This window comes from Ochotona princeps, chromosome 17 (genome assembly GCF_030435755.1).
Source record: "Ochotona princeps isolate mOchPri1 chromosome 17, mOchPri1.hap1, whole genome shotgun sequence".
Classification (NCBI taxonomy): Eukaryota; Metazoa; Chordata; class Mammalia; order Lagomorpha; family Ochotonidae; genus Ochotona; species Ochotona princeps.
The window spans coordinates 46,703,775-46,721,502 of record NC_080848.1 but is presented as its reverse complement, the minus strand read 5'-3'; the positions used below and the strand labels follow the sequence as shown (position 1 = coordinate 46,721,502).

Here is a 17,728-nt window from a genome sequence, read left to right as displayed (position 1 = left end):
TCATACATTCCCGGTGTGTATGTAGAATGAAATAGCCACATTGGGACCACAGTTGGGCAGATTCTTTAAAACATGAGCATGTTGAGCTGCCTCTTGAGAAACCAACAGCTCATATCAGAGTTCCCTTTTGAGTCCTAAAAGTACCACTTCGAATTCAGCTCCCTGCTAATGCTCCTGAGAGCAGCAGATGACAGCCCAAGCACTTGGATCCTAGCTGCTCACATGGCGCAGGAGTTCCTCACTCCTGGCTCTGGCTCCTGGTTCCTGATTCTAGCTCCTGGCTCCTGGCTCTGGCTCCTGGCTCTGGCTCCTGGTTTCTGACTCTAGCTCCTGGTTCCTCACTCCTGGCTCCTGGCTCTGGCTCCTGACTCCTTGCTCCTTGCTCCTGGCTCCTGGCTCCTGGATCCTTGCTCTGGCCTGGACCCACCCCTGAAGCTGTGGCCATCCAGGCAGTGAACCAGTAGATGGAAGATGGATGACTTTTCCTGTGTCTTTCCCCTTTCTGTCACTGAGCCTTTCAAATAAATAAACTGTATTTTAAAATAATGAACATGCAACTTACCAAATAACTCAGCAATTACATTCCTGAATATTTTGCCCAGAGAAAATTTCCCACAAAATTTTCTACCTCAAAAACGTGTACATGAATGTTTGTAACAGCTTTATCAGTAAAGCAAAAAGCACTGGAAACAACCCAGACTCTATGGGTGAACAGGTAAACAATTTGGCACATTCGTGCCATGAAATACTACAAAGAAATGAAACAGGAACAAACTAGGGATGCAACCTGTACAGGCGCCCACAGAGTAAAATGTGGAGTGAAGAAAAGCCCGTCTCCAGCGCTCACCTGCTCTATGGTGTCACTTTGATAACGTGCTTGAAACAACAACGTGACAGACATGGAAGACAAATGAGTGATTCTGCCAACGGTCCAAAGAGTGTGAGACAGGGAAATAGGTGTGTTCTAATGCACAGCCTGAGGGATGCTCGCGGTGATGGGCAGTGTTCCACAGCCTCACCTTATCTATGTCTGTGTCCTGGGTGTGACACTGCACCACGGCTTGCAAAAAACACTTTCACTAGCGGCAACTGAATAAATGTACAGGGGAACTTTATGTGGGTATTTTTTTGGGGAACACTTTCATTATTTGTTATTATTTCAAACAGAGAAGCAGGCAGGTGGAGAGAGATCTTGGATCTGTTGGTCCACTCCCTAAGTGCCTTTAATAGCCCTGAGAAGTAGGGACCCCAGCACCTGGGCCATCACTGCGACCCACCAGGCTGTGCACAAGCAGGAAGCAGGAGTGATAGCCAGAACTTGAACTGGGCACTCTGATACGGGATGTGGGTATGCAAAGTGACAGTCTAACTGTTGCATCAAGCGTGCACCCTTACCATATTATTTCTTACAACTGTATGTGAATATATGATAATTGCACAATGATAGACATGTACAAGATATGTAAATTAAAAATGATGATAGACATGTAAAATACATGCAAATTAAAATTGATGAAATAGCTCCAGACTTCATATTAACTTCAATGTACAAGTTGAAGAAATTAATCTAGAAATGACATTCTTCAGGGAGCATTGCCGTGCAGGGCAGACAGAGTCACAGCCTGAGGCACCAGCATCTCATTTCGGCACTGGTTCAAATCCGCTTCTGATCCAACTCTCTGCAAATACACCTAGGAAGCAATGAAATATGGCCAAGTCTTTGGCCTCTGCATGGATGTGGGAGATCCGGAAGAAGTTCCAGGCTCCCAGCTTTGCAGCGGCCCAGCTCTAGCCATTGTGGTCATTTGGGAAGTGAACCAATGGAATAAAGATCTCTTTCTTTTACTCTGCCTTACAAGTAAATAAAAGAATTACACACTTTAGGGCCCGGCAGCGTGGCCTAGTGGCTAAAGGCCTCGCCTTGAACATGCCAGGATCCCATATGGGCGCTGGTTCTAGTCCCGGCAGCTCCACTTCCCATCCAGCTCCCTGCTTGTGGCCTGGGAAAGCAGTTGAGGACAGCCCAATGCATTGGGACCCTGCACCTGCGTGGAAGACCCGGAAGAGGTTCCAGGTTCCTGGCTTCGGATCGGTGCAGTACCAGCCGTTGCGGCTCACTTGGGGAGTGAATCATCGGACGGAAGATGTTCCTCTCTGTCTCTCCTCCTCCTCTCTGTATATCTGACTTTGTAATAAAGTAAATAAATCTTAAAAAAAAGAATTATACACTTTAAAGTACTTTTCCATATGTTTTTCATTTCTGAGATAAATTATAGCTGGCAAAGTAGTAGAGATGAGAAAATATTAAACTAGAACTTAGGGGGAAAAAGCTAAAAGGAAAAAAAAGAAATTTAACCTAACAAAATACACATATTATTGCTAAAAAATAAACAATGAAAACGAGTAATAAAATTATTGTCTTTAAATACAAACCTAATAGGTCATCTAAAATCTGTAACACATGAACAGCCTTTTCCAGGCTATTCAGTGACCAATCAGAGAGCCCTGTGAGCAAACAGTGAGGCCGCATTTGTACTCTGGCGCCATGCTTTGCGTGTCCCGGGTTTGCCTGTTCCCATTTCTTACATATCAGCAGGTGTAAAAGTGGAAAACTGCTGGTAATGGACTTAGTGCAGAATCTAGCTCTGTTTTACACAGAAACACAAGATAGTTTTTACCGAGTATTGTTATTTTACACTGATTTTTCCAGGAATGCAACTAACACATAGATCAAGAGTCACACTTGTTTTTATTCAGAAGTTTAGTCTGAATTCTTGGCAACCTAGGAAACCAGGTCTTGACTTGGCTGAAACTGTTTTCCTTTTAGTTTTTCTTTAGATTCTTGGCTTTTTCCCGATACAATATTTAGATGGATGAATTCCATCGCCAGCTACTGAAGGGCATAACACAAAATCAGTATGCTAACCAAGGGCAACTGGACCACCAGGTTGTGACCTCAGCAGTGGGCACGTTAGAACATTCGGGTGCTCCTATAAGATTGACCGTGTCCCTCTGGAAGGCCACACAAGGGAAATCACCATGGCCGGCTGAGATCAACGGCCCAAGCCATGGCCAGTTTCAAGGTCAGTCACACAAGCAGGAAGAATCAACAAAGCCGGCCTAAGCGTGTCATCAAAGTAACAACAACAAAAACCCCCAAATCGCAAAACTCTCAGTCTCAGCGTCTCCCCCATGCTCATCCCGGCAAATGCCAAAATATGTGCCCTTCTTCCTTCAGCTGGGCAGAAAACACCTGGCCTAATACCCACATTCTCTGCAGTGGAATCCACATTTCAACTTCCAGTTCTAGAAAAACCCAAGCTGCAAAGAGAAACTGCTGGATCTATCTGGAAAGCTCTGGCAGTTCACAAAAGGTGACCATCTGAGGAGTGCAAGAAAATATACTCGTGTGATACAAAGCTAATAGAGGAGATAGGAAGTTTTAGAAGATAATTTGTATTCTCAGTGAAATTCAGGAAGATCTGACAGTAAGAAAACAGAGCAAGTCATAACGAAAAAATCTGCAATCAAAGAAATCAGACGAACGATAAAAAACATGATAGTTGCAGTAAAGAAATGCAAAGCACACTGGGTGATTTTAAAAAGTCAGGGATGATGAAAGTGATTGCAAGTGTCTAAGAAAATACGTGACATGGAACAAATCGTGTCCCTAGGACACCAAATACATACACAGTTTAATTTCCTGAAAGAGACTCGAGCATAAAAAAAAAGGGGGGGGTGAGCCATAATCAAAGCAATAATAAGATGCCTGGAAGGCATTTGATAAAATCCATCGCTCAATCCAACTCTAAGTACAATAGGAAGAGAAGGGATTTGACATGTAATCTCCTGCAACATATTTAATGGTGAAACGCCAACTGCCTTGCAGCAAAGTGTCACTGCTATTTAATGCAACACAGGTCACACACTTTGAAAGCAGCAGGAGCCAGAACTACCGAGAGCAGTGGGGGAGACACAAGGCATTTTCATCTGCAGCCGACCTCATCGTCCGCTCGGAAAACCCATGGGAGCCAACGGAAAATCCTTAGCACTAAGAAGAGAGAATCCTAAAGAAGTGAACCATTGCTAATTAAATATTTAAAAGCTACCTAATTTTAAAAAATTATAATGAGCAGTCTGGATAGGATTTGACTCCCAAACACTTGATAGACATTTAACCCCCAAAGTCAATAGTAGCAAGAGGATGGAGGCTTCAATCAATTACATTGTTTAGGAGGTCCCTGAGGTCACTGGAGGCCGTGTCCTTGCAAGGTGGTTCTCACAAGAGGGCCGGTTACGGGCCCGGTGCCATGGCCTAGCGGCTAAAATCCTCACCTTGAACGCGCCTGGGATCCCATATATGGGCGCCGGTTCTAATCCCGGCAGCGTGGCCTAGCGACTAAAGTCCTCGCCTTGAACATGCCAGGATCCCATATGGGCGCTGGTTCTAGTCCCGGCAGCTCCACTTCCCATCCAGCTCCCTGCTTGTGGCCTGGGAAAGCAGTTGAGGACGGCCCAAAGCCTTGGGACCCTGCACCTGCGTGGGAGACCCAGAGGAAGTTCCAGGTTCCCGGCTTTGGATCAGCATAGCTGCGACCGTTGTGCTCACTTGGGGAGTGAACCATCGGATGGAAGATCTTCCTCTCTGTCTCTCCTCCTCTCTGTATATCTGACTTTGTAATAAAAGGAATAAATCTTAAAAAAAAAAAAGTTTTGTATTTATGGAGAGAATATTTAAAGTGTTCCTTTCAGGTTTTTTTTTAAAGATTTATTTATTTATTCAACGGGTACGAAGATTCAATAATGTAAGGCAAGGAAGTTCTGCCCTTCTGCTGGGTCACAGTGTGCCTGGTGTCAGACAGCATTTACACTTCAGTTTTACTAAGGCACACACATGTACACACACAAAAATCAAGGCACAGTAGCTCAACAGACTAACCCCCCACCTGCTAGCACTGGCATTCCATATGGATGCTGGTTCTTGTCCCGGCTGCTCCACTCCACATCCAGCTCCTTGCTTATGGCCTAGGAAAGCAGTCAAGGCCGACTCAAGTCCTTGGGATCCCACTTGGGAGACCCAGAAGAAGCTCCTGGCTCCTGCTTCTGGATCAGCTCAGCTCTGGCTATTGCAACCAGTTGAGGAGTGAACAAACAGATGGGAGACCTCTCTGTCTCTCTCCTTTCTCTGTAAAAAATCTGCCTTTCGAATAAAAATAAATACATCCTTTTAAAAAGAGAATGAATTAAATGTAGAAGAAAATGAAAAATTAAAATACCAAGTCTGAAATGATATTTATTGTAACCCAAATCTATTCACTAATAAATGGTCCTTCTGAAATAGTGAGAACCACCACCACCGATTTGTTCCTGGCATTCTGTGATTTTGCAAACTCTCATCTTACAGACAGACCCAGGCCTGAGCCCTCCATCTGCCTCCCCACCTTCCCTCAGAGCTCTCTCTCTGGAGCCCACCCCACACACTGAGCCATCCGGGAATGGCTACCCCATGGTGCTCCACTCTCAGCAGTCTTTTCAAGCCTGTTTCTCACCGCACCTGAACCTCCACGAGGGGTGCCAGGTGTCCCCCCCAACCCAGCGTCACTTTCCTCGCGGTTCTCAGTAGACACTGTCGGCTGTGAAGTTCATGTGCCGTGGCCACCCTCAGAGCCCTGCGCCTGCTGGCTACTGACCCCACCTGTCTCAACTCTCAGAGCTCCTCTTCCTGTGGCACTGAGGACTCACGCGACCCCCTCATTTCTTCGTTTTAGGACCTCTAGCACGCCAGCATCCCCTCCCACCCACCGCCCCATCCCACCTCAGCAAACCAACCTACCCTTTGGCTTCCTTCCGCTTCTTAAACTGCCAAGCCCTGGTCCCAAGAGTGACCAGGCACAGTCAGTCTGACACAGGCTGCTTCACTTCTTCAGGCCTCAGTCCCCTGAACTCTAAAATGGGAATCATAATGATACTACAGATGCTCTTCCACTGAGAATGTCATTACAAAACAAATAACACATCGTGATCTGAACATACCATGAGCGGAAGAGGCACCTTGCACATCAACCCTACCACACACCCTAGCTCAGCAACACAGCATGTGGTAGGGCACTGCTGGTTTCCTCTTGTGACCGCATTTGCCACCGCCCAGTTTCACCAGAGAGCTCCGGGCTGCGTTAGTGGTCTGGGGAAAGATTATGTTGAAAGTTTGCAATACGGTTCCTACAGAATGTGTGTCGCTTTTACAGCAATACAGAGATGGCAGGCTAAGTTAAGCCAATGTGGGACATGGGCTGCAGCAGTCATTCCAGCCAGCTGTCTACCGGCCAACTATCTCAGCCCTTCTATAAAGTTCCAGGAACACAGGGATCTTTGTTGTGGTCAATGCTGTTTCTCTTCTGCCCAGCACAGTGCTGGGTGCACAGCAGGTGCTCAAAGCCGCTGAGACCCTCTGCGGGATGTGGCGCTGGCGAGGAAGGCAACAGCAGTGCCTTGGACAAGACTGCCACCTGGTGGCTGCTCTGCATCAGTGCTCTGCGAGGAAGTTTTCCCTGACATTCCATTTGACCTTGAGACAAGCAATTCAAGGGACAGGTAGGAACTACTTTTGGTTGCTCACAAAGACGACTCCTTCTCTAAAGCCTACACCTATTAGGCAAGCAGAGCCATACACAAAGAGCACCTCAGGAAGCGGAGAATGAGAACAGGGCTGTGACTCAGAAAGTAAATTCATGAACAAGAGTAAACACCCAGCAGGATGTGGGGATACAAAAGTGACTTTTTTAAAAAAGATTTATTTATTATTATTTTTTTTATTACAAAGTCACATATACAGAGACGAGGAGAGAAAGAGAGGAAGAGCTTCCATCCGATGATTCACTCCCCAAGTGAGCCACAAACTCCTGTGTCCATTTTTCTTTTTTCTTTTTAAAGGATTTATTTATTTTTATCACAAAGTCAGATATACAGAGAGAGGAGGAGAGACAGAGAGGAAGATCTTCCGTCCAATGATTCACTCCCTAAGTGGCCGCACTGGCCGGTGCTGAGCCGATCCGAAGCCAGGAGCCAGCAGCTTTTTCCAGATCTCCTATGTGGGTGCAGGGTCCCAATGCTTTGGGCCGTCCTCTACTGCTTTCCCAGGCCATAAGCAGGGAGCTGGATGGGAAGTGGAGCTGCTGGGATTAGAACCGGCGCCCATATGGGATCCTGGCGTGTTCAAGGCGGAGGCCTTTAGCCGCTAGGCTACCACGCTGGGTCCTGTGTCCATTTTTCATGGCTGCACCAATTTAATTCTTCCCAAAATATCTCTCTATTCAACCCACTCACACACTTCAGATGTATCTAAGATTTTACTATCATAAATAAAGGGGCAGTGAAACACCTTACACATACATACTGGCATCATTTCTCAAGTAAATCAGTAATGATGAGTGTGAAATAGTAGAAACGCTTGGACAAAGGTTACATATCCCTACAATCTAGGTAAAAATCGCCAGATTTTGCTTGCACGTCCATCATGTGTGCTGTGCCGGCTCCTCACAGTCTTCTTTTCTTTTTCTTAAGGATTTGTTTATTTTTATTGGAAAGTCAGATGTACAGAGAGGAGGAGAGACAGTGAGGAAGATCTTCCATCCGATGATTCACTCCCCAAGTGGCCGCAACTGCTGATGCTGCGTCGATCTGAAGCCAGGAGACAGGAGCTTCTTCTGGGTTTCCCACGCGGGTGCAGGGTCCCAATGCATTGGGCCGTCCTCGACTGCTTTCCCAGGCCACAAGCAGGGAGCTGGAAGGGAAGTGGAGCTGCCGGGATTAGAACCGGCGCCCATATGGGATCCTGGTGCCGGGCCCCAGCTCCTCACATTCTTAACAGCACCCGAAACCATTTTTGCTAATCTGTTACGAGAAATCACATATCTAATGATTGGGTTTTGATTGGTTTATCTGAAAGGCAGAAAGAGAGAGCTCCACATGCCCACACAGCTAGGGTTGGGCCAGGCCAGAGAAGGCAGCCAGGAACTCAGCCCAAGTCTCCCACGTGGGTGGAAGCGACACACGAGGCCAAGGGCCTGGCTCTGTTTGGATCTCTGTATCTTTAACCAGAAGTAAGGCTTTGCATCTTTCTACTGCCATCTATGCTTCCTTCTCGTGAGAGCTACGCATGTTTCCACTGCATTATTTTTTTTTTCTTCTTCATTTTACACACTCTTTGTCAATAAGTCCTTGGTTATAGGTATTTCAAACACTTTCCTCTTTTGTGCAAAGCAGCTTTAAAGAACTTTCATGCAATGGCATTTTCATCTTCTATGGCTTCTAGAAGCATCTGTTCCTATGCAGAAAGGCCCTTCCAAGACCAAGACGGCAAATTAATACTCAGATATTTTCTCTTTACACTTTGATAGTTTCATTTTTTAGCACTTGAATCTTTAATCCATGTAGGTTTTCTTTTTTAAGCTTATCTTTAACTTTGTCTTTTTTTTTAATCTGTGCGACTGGTAGTAGCAGAGTGCGGTAGGCTGTCACTCAAGACACCAGCCACCCACATCAGAGCGCTGGTTTGGGTCTCGCGGTTCTGCTTCTGATTTTGCTAATGGTCCTTGGAAGAGGAAAACATAGCAGGATTTGAGCCCCTGCCTCTCACACAGGGAGACCAGGATGAAATTTCACGTTCCTGGCTTTGACCCCGCTCCTGGTCCAGGCTTGAGTGTTGAGGTCATTTGGAGAGTAAGCCAGCAGATGGAAGATCTTTTCTCTCTCTCTCTCTCTCTCTCTCTCTCTCTCTCTCTCTCTCTCTCTCTCTCTCTCCTCTGCCTTTCAAGTAAAAAGCAAATCTTGAAAATTGAATATATATGTTTGTATGTATGTATTTGAGATCCAGCATGCTGGTTCACTCCCTGTGTGCCTACAATAGTTGAGGCTGGGTCCCTAAGTGTTTACAACAGCTGGGACTGGGCCAGGGCCAAAGCCAGGAGGAGGAAAGTGAACCCAGGTCTACACATGCATTAGCAGGAGGGTCGGAGCAAGAGAGTTGGAGCAGGGACTCACACACAGATACTCTGAGATGGGATGCAAGCATTTTTGGGTGGGGAAAGCTTTATTTATCTGAAAGGCAGAATTAGAGAGAGAGAATCTTCCACCGCCTGGTTCACTCCCAGATGGTCACAAAATCAGGAAGCCGGAACTCCATCCTGCAGAAGTTTAACCCACCTCACCACAATACAGTTTCAGGATGCAGGCAGCTTAATCAGCATCACCTGTTAGGCTAAACACCCGCCCCGGGACTTGCAACGAAGTGCACATCCTGGGCCTTGGAAACTGTTCAGTAGCGCTGCCTGGGTTGGAGGGCTGGGGTCAAAGCACTTGGCACGCCGTGCCCCCCTCACCCCTGACAACCACTGTCTTACATACACTATGACTTCATTCATGTTTCCACCCCATTCCCAACTGCATTTGAAAAGAGAGACAAATGAATGGATAATTTAGACACTTTTGTTACACTGAATCTTACGCTTTTAATTCTGACCTTTATTGTATTTTATCTTTCTATTCCAAACGATATATACACTTCCAGTTATAAGACTTGTCTTTCAAAAGTATTTTATGACTTTTTTTTGTAATATAGTATCTTGGTCTATTCCTGGCTCCTATACCTTTTTCATTACATTATAAAGGAGGCCACTGAAACGTCACTGCTAAGAAAGCTATGGATACTTCACATTTTTCAAATAGCCATACACCAAATTATTATTGTCCTGAGAAGATATTCAGGATGTTCGACATTTCCTACAACCATACAAAATTCGGTACACTTGAGGCATACGACGGTGCTCGTGTCGACAGTCACCATTTCATTCTCTCACTTCCAGTATTTATATACCTTTTTAAAGGTTTATTAATTTTTTTATTGGAAAGTCGGATACAGAGAGGAGGAGAGACAGAGAGGAAGATCCTCCGTCCGATGATTCACTCCCCAAGTGGCCACACCGGCCAGAGCTGAGCCGCTCCGAAGCCAGAAGCCTCTCTTCCGGGTCTCCTGCATGGGTGCAGGGTCCCAAGGCATTGGGCCGTCCTTGACTGCTTTCCCAGGCCACAAGCAGGGAGCTGGATGGGAAGTGGAGCTGCCAGGATTAGAACCAGTGCCCACATGGGATGCTGACACGTGCAAGGCGAGGGTTTTAGCTGCTAGGCTGCCACGCCGGGCCCTATTTATATGCTTTTATCTCTCTCTCTTGTCTAATAGCCTTGGGTAATACTTGAGGAAATTTTGCATAACAGTGATGATTCTTTTTTTTTTTTCTTAAGTCTTATGTATCTATTTGAAAGACCACTGGATGCAAGGCCCCACACATCTGGGTCACCTTCTATTGCCTTTTCAGGTGCAGTAGCAGGGAGCTGGATTGGAAGCGGGGCAGCGGGGACCTGGACCAGCACCTGTATGGGATGACAGCATCATTGCACCATCGTGCCAGTCACAGACCTAAGCCGTGCTTGACTGATGCGAATACTCGTAGGGTGTCACCATTAAACATGACGCTACCTTTGATTTGAAATACTACACATATTTTCTATCATCCAAGAAATCTTCAGACTTTTATAGCCAACTAAGAACTTGCTCAAAAATCAGGAAGTCTGTTCATTTGTGTCAAACGCAGCTTCCATATCGATTAAAACGAACATGTCGTTTTCTTTGGCCTATTAATAGTACAGTATAGATTATATTGTCAATTCTTGTGTGGCGAAGATCCACTTGGTTACGATGTGCTTTATTAATTAGCTTAATGGCTTTGTTAATATTTGTTAGTATCTCACATATTTGCATCAATAACTGAAGGTTATTTTTACAAAATACTTGTTCATTTTTATTTATATGAAAGAGTGGACACAGAGAGAAACACAAAGAGAACGAGAGAGATTCAGTCTGCTAATTCACTCCCCAAATGCCTCCCCAAATGCCTGCAACACCCCCAGATGGGGCCATGCATAAGCTGGAGCTGGGAACTCAATCCAGCAAGGACCTAAGCACCCAAGTCATTCCCACTACCTGCTAGGCTCTAGAAGGAAGTCAGAGTCAGAACCCGGAATGGGAATCAAACCCAGGTTCTCCACTGTGGGATGTGAGCATCTTAACCACCAGGTTGCTCCCTGGAGCTCATCCATAAAACAGCAAAACCAGTATATAGGAATAGATAGTGGCCGCATACAACCACTTACGGCCACACAGAACCTTCACAGATGCAACTCCTTAAAACTGAACAAATTCAATATATATCTTTGGAAAGGTAGAGTGTGATGTTTTATGAAAAGTCCAGATATCATCCGTATACAACACTTCGAGGCCTATTAGACATTAGTACTGATACATTTTTCGCTAGTGTCTCATCTTAAACAATTTAGGAATACACTGAGGGCTACCTTGGAAGTCAGATCACGGGAAAACCCAGCTCTCAGCTATAAGCTCAAAACCAGAATGATATGAATTATTTGAGTGGCCAGTGTTAAGCTGCGGCCTGTGAGGTTAGCATCCCTTTCTGGAGCTCCAGTTTGATTGAGTCTTATCTGCTCTGCTTCCAATCTAGCTCTCCGCTCACGGGCCTGGGAAGGCAGTGGAAGATGGCCCAAGGACTTGTGGGAGACGAGGATGGAGTTTCTGACTTGTCTTTCTAGCCTGGCCCAGCCCTCACTATTGCACTTTCATTCTCTCTCCCAGTAATTCTTTAAAATCAATAAAACAGATCTTTTAAAAAAAATCTGAATTCTTTTAGTTATCTGTGTTTCCTAGGCACTGAACTCACATATATAATGGTTTAAGAACCCGCTTCTGATCCTCAAAACATGAGGGACCCTGAGAGTCTACAGGTTCCAACGGCCACGGCCACTTCGGTGTCGGCCCAGTCACCAGTGCTGAGAGCAGCGAGGACTTTGCCATTCTCTGTAGGAATCAGGACAGACCCCGCACCCTGCCACCTCTGCCAGGGACCCACAGAGCTCACTTGTTCGCCTAACACATTTCACATCAGGGTGGCCCCGGAACCCTCTGGAACATCCACCACCCTGCCTGGATATCAAGAGAGACACACACACAGTGGGATGGAGGGCGGCCAATCACAACACTGGGTCCCCATTGCCTTTTTGCTTGTCACCTGCCTCTGCTCCCTCTAGAATGTGCCTCACACTGGTCCTGGCCAGCCCAGGGGAAGGGCTCCACAGCATCTGATGAGGGGGCCGGCCTACCTGGGTGGCTCCTCAGCCGGCTCTCGGCCAGCTCTGAGATGGCTCCGGACGTCGCGGTCTTCTTCAGTCTGATGGCCCCAGAAGTGCTGCCTCCTCCTGGTTTGTTGAGCATGTCCTCGCTACTGGCTCTCTTGAGCTGAGAGAGAGACAGAGAGAACACAAGGAAAGAAAGATAAAGAGACAAGCTTCCAGCAGGGAGTGCTGCCAACCCACCAAGCCTTGGCACAGCCCTCTCTCCCTGTGCCTAACGGTTCAGACACGACAGTGGCCCTGTGTGGTGAAAAAAGTGGTAAAGCTGTGGGCAAACGGAGACTCTATGATGGACTATGTCAATCAGTGGATTCTCCAGAGATCGTATTGTGCTTGGAGTGGTGAGAGTGGCAGCAATACAGATCCTTTGAAATGTCAAAAACACTCTGCCAGCTCTACCTTCAGACCAGAGATGGTCTCCCCAAGGAACTGATGAACTTATCTGGACAATATGATGCTGGACTTCATGCCTGGTAGATGCTTCCAATGAAAGAATCTCAGCTGAATTTGAACTGTGCTAACGCAACAGGGTGGAGAAGTCCACCATGGGGGTGGGGCTGAGGGGCTTGGGGAGGGGTGGGGGGAATCCCACTGCCTATTAAACTGTGTCACATAATGCAATGTAACCAATTAAAAAAAAAAGTGGTAAAGCTGGGCGAACATGTTCCTGCCATGAACATGTCAGAGCTAATGGAATTCACTGGAACAAGCTTCAAGGATATGTTCCAAGACCCCCAATGGGTGCCTGAAACCAGCTAGCACCGAGCTCTGCATATGCCACGTGGATACTGACGGTCAAGTTTAATTTATAAATGAGGCACCGTAAGAGATCATCACCAATAGGATAATCAGAACAAAATTGTGCAAATGTAGTCCCCTTTCCTTACTGCCCTCAGAGATGAGATGATTCAGGGCCTGCCTGAGCTGATCCAGTGAGGTGAACAGTGTAGGCACTGTGCCCTGGCACTAGGTGGCTAAGTGAGGGTTACTTGTACACACAAACACTCCGATATGCCAGTAGTGAATCTGATAACCAAGTGACTGATGCGTGGGTAGCATCTGCAGCGTGAAGACCCGGGACCCAGCAACGATGCACATCCCAGTTGGGGCAGAGACGGGAGTGTGAGATTTTACCACCCTACTCAGATGTGCGTGCGGTTTCAATCTCGGGAACCGTCGACTTCCGAAATTTGCCACTGAATGTTTTCAGACCATGGTGGATCACAAGTAAATGAAATGGTGGAAAGCGAAACTGTGGGTAAGAGGAGACTCCTGTAATGAGTTTAAAAAGAAATCTGCTTTCTTGGTGCAAGGGGAAGAACGAGAGCTGTGAGGTGCACAAAGGCAGGCTGGAGCGAGGCCCACAGCAAGGTTCAATGACATCTGTGAGGAGGACAGTGTGTCTGAAAGCAAGACTCAGCGTGTCAGCTCACACTGAGAAGTATGTTCCAGACATGCTCAAAGGTAGGAAAGGCATTTTTAAAAATAATATTAAAAAATATTTATTGGATTTATTTTATTTGCACAGTAGAGAGACACAGAGGAGAGACACAGAGAGGTGTTCCATTTACTGGTTCCCTCCCCACACAGCTGTGATGCTTGGGGCTGGGCGAGCCCAGAGCCAGGAGCCAGAAATGATAACCAGGTCTCCCACACGAGTGGCAGCAGCTCAAGTTCATGGGCATCTTCGGCTGCTCTCTTTCGGGGAATGGACAAGAAGCAGAGCAGCTGGGATCGGGACTGGCACTTCTAGGCTGAGGCTTGACTGGCTGCACCACAGTGCCAGCCCCTGAAAACTTTCTTGGAGGCCAGAAAAAACCCACAGTCAGCGGATGGTAGAAAGGAGAACCTGTCCACTCTTTTAGAGGGGTGTTTGCGTGTGCGTGTGTGTGTGTGTGTGTGTGTGTGTGCGTGTGTGCGTGTTTCCTTCCCTGTCATGAGAAGGGTAGGACAAAAAGTGTTGAGAGGTAGCAAAGTCTGAGAAGAAGGACTGCAAAAATGAGCTCACATTCCTGGCCCGGGCAAATCACGTTCACGGTCAACAAAGAGAACCCATAAAGAAGTCCTCTCGGCCACACTGCAGTCTTCACTATGGTTTCAGTCTGTCCCCAAAGGTGCAGGCGCTGGAAGTTTGGTCCCCACTGTAACAATACTAACAGGTGCTGGGACCTTGAAGAGCTCAAAGGGCCTGGTAGGAGGTGCGCTGGTCCAGACTCATCCGGTAAAGGGAGTACCGCTGATCTCACAGGAGTAGAGCAGCTTCCACGAGAGTGCGTTGTTGTGAAACGGGAAGACAAGGTCCTCCCATGCGCTCCTGCTTGTCTGCTCCTATGTGCCCCTTCTGCGCCTCGCCAGCTCTCTTCCCACAGTCGGACCCCAGCGCCACGCTGTTTGGAACCGAGACGTCATTGTGTATCTCATTTCTTTACAACATAACCAGCATCAGGTAGTCTGTTGTAGTCAACGCAAAAGGACAGAAACAATCTGCAGAATACTTCATGGAGATTAGGAGCAAGTGCCAGAAGACTGGAGACAGGCAGATGCTCAGAGCCATTACTAACACCTCGTGTTAAAAACAGCACAGTAGCCTAGTGGCTAAAGTTCTCATCTTGCACACGCCAGGATCCCATATGGTCACCAGTTCTAATCCCGGCGGCCCCACTTCCCATCCAGCTCCCTGCTTGTGACCTGGGAAAGCAGTGGAGGACAGCCCAAAGCCTTGGGGCTCTGCACCCGTATGGAAGATCTGCAGGAAGCTCCTGGCTCCTGGTTTTGGATCAATGTCTACACCCGCTCACAGCCCTCCCCACAGGGGATGAAGGTTCCAGTTGCTCCACAAGCAAAACACCTGGTATTGTTCTTTTTCAAGCCATTCTCCAGGGAGGTTGTGGTTAGACCCTTAAATGTAAATGATGCAAAAGCAGACAATTGCTTTAAATGGTACAAATATTTAAACTTATAATTTTCAGAGTCTTTTAAAAAGATTTATCTATTTATTTATTTATATTGGAAAGTCAGATATACAGAGAGGAGGAGAGGCAGAGAGGAAGATCTTCTGTCCGATGATTCACTCCCCAAGTAGATGCAATGGCTGGAGCTGAGCCAATCCAAAGCCAGAAGCCAGGAGCTCTTCCAGGTCTCCCACGCGGGTGCAGGGTCCCAATGCATCAGGCCGTCCTCAACTACTCTCCCCGGCCACAAGCAGGGAGCTGGATGGGAAGTGGGGCCGCCGGGATTACAACCGGCGCCCATGTGGGATCCTGGCACGTGCAAGGCGAGAACTTTAACCACTACACTATCCTGCCGGGCCCCAGGTGTAGGATTTTTAAAGTTTGTTTATTCTTTTTTTTCTTGAAAGGCAGAGAAAGACTGAGTGGGTGAGTGGGAACTCCCACTCTCTGGTTCATTCCCCTAATGCCTACCACAGCTGGGCTGGGCCAGTTCAAGGTCAGCAGCCAGGAACTCTTCCTGGCTCACTCACGTGGGTGGCAGGAACCCCCAAGCAAGTCCTCAGGCTACCACCTGCTGATTCTGAAGTGTGTATTAGCAGAAAGCTGGAACAGAGGTAGAGCTGAGAGTCAGTGTGAGGGCATCCCAAGCGGTGGCTTAACCCACTGTACCAAATGCCCACACCTACACAGCTATAGATTTATGTAAAAAAAAAAAAAAACCCGCCTTAAGTGGGGCAGTATTTGTTCTAGAAGATACCCACATCGCATATCACATGCTTGTGTTCAAGCCTCAGCTCTGCTCCCAATTCCAGCTTCCTGTGAAGGCAGGTCCTGGGAGGCGGCAGGTCATGCTGCAAGTGGTTTGGTCCCTGCCACTCATGCCAGAGTCCTAGATTTTGTTCCCAGTTCGTGGCTTTGGGCCAACCCAGTCATGGCCACTGTGGGCATCTGGGGAGTGAACCAGTGAATGGAAGCTCTGTGTGAGTCTGCCCAAGAAAAACATACATGCGCAGCACAGCCAAGATCATGACTTGACCTATATAAAGTGTGTCGTGCTTCGGGAACTAAGAAAAGGAAATTCGCGGCTGGGGAAGTTGCCATGCAAGCAAAGCCCTGGGCTAATTCCTCCAAAGGCTGGGCTGCTTTTCAAAAAGTATGTTTTTATTGAAAAGAAATGCTTTCATTGTAGTTAAAGCAAGCATAGCATATAGCTTACCGTCTAAATCACGCAATTCAGTGGCTTTAATACATTTGCAAGGTTATATGGCCATCACTTCCATCAACTTCCAGAAAATTTTTATCATTCAAATGAGAAGCTGACTCATTACACACTAACTCCCACTGCCTTTTATGAAGAGGGATGCTGGCACAAGCCATAGCATCAGCCAAGAAACTCTGGTCCACATTTCAAATGAATTGTTCATTTTTAAACAAATGATTAATATTAAAATGATGCTTCCAGTTACTCAATGTTAGCGTGACCACATTTTCTGGATGATGGCATAGACCCTCACTTTAGCACCGGACCACATCCATCCCTAAGACTCGTTTATTTTTATGTTTTAAAATTTATTCTATTTACTTGAAAAGCAGGTTACACACAGAGATAGATAGTTAGAGAAAGAGAGAAAGAAATGTCTTCCAATCTTTCCATCTGCTGATCCACTCCTTGAATTACTGCAGTGACCAGGCTGGACCAGGCTGAAAGTGGAAGCCAGGAACTCAATCCAGGTCTCCTACATGTGTGCAGGGGCCCAAGCACTTGGACCACCTTCTGCTGCCTTTCCAGGCTCATTAGCAGGGAACTTAATCAGAAGTGGAGCAGCTGGGACTCAAACTGGTACTCAGACGGGATGCCAGTTATCATCGATAGTGGCTTAACCCACGGCACCACAACGCTGGCCTCACCACTGCCCTTTTCGCTGAGACCCCGTAGTTGTATTGCCACCTCCTATTTTTGCAAAAAGAGGGTCCCTTTATGCAAACCCATCAACCCCTGCAACCGCTGTAGTGTGTGTATAACCCTACATGACGACAGTGGATAATGTCGGCAGCTTCTACGTAATAGGAAACAGACTCCCTAAATGATCATAATTTACTCTACCAAGAAGCATGCCCAGGTGCTCCTCCCAGGTTCCCTGAGGAGAACCAGTTCTCATTTTAGGCTTTGGAAATTCCCTAGGTGACTCTTCAAATGAAGAGGCAGGATCGCCTTAGCCAAGGGGATTCCAAACGCAGAACTGCCAAGGATATACACACGTGGTTCTGTTCTTCCTCCCTCTGATTCTGTGATCTGGCTAGAAACGGCAAATTGACTCAAAGTGCGGAATGACTAAGTTTACCTCAAAAGGCCCAGAGAGCAAGGGCTTGGTACATAAGCCAGAACAACCCATTACAGCACTTGGCTCTGCCCACAGGAGGCACAAGCGATGATACGAACTACAGGGGTGACAGCAGTGGCAGTAACTTAGAGGAACACCCCAGATGTTCAGGGCTGGCGGGGCTCCAGTTAGGAAGTGGGG

General features: G+C 47.0%; 1 protein-coding gene across 7 annotated transcripts in view; it reads right to left on the bottom strand.

Annotated features, from left to right (window-relative positions):
- SPECC1 (sperm antigen with calponin homology and coiled-coil domains 1) overlaps positions 1 to 17,728 on the bottom strand; it is a 299,800-nt gene that overhangs the window by 186,494 nt on the left and 95,578 nt on the right. For all 7 annotated transcript variants that reach the window (XM_058676531.1, XM_058676529.1, XM_058676530.1 and 4 more), the window contains one exon: positions 12,226 to 12,361. In XM_058676531.1, the coding sequence (XP_058532514.1) occupies positions 12,226 to 12,361 (136 nt within the window). The remainder of the gene's footprint in view (positions 1 to 12,225; positions 12,362 to 17,728) is intronic.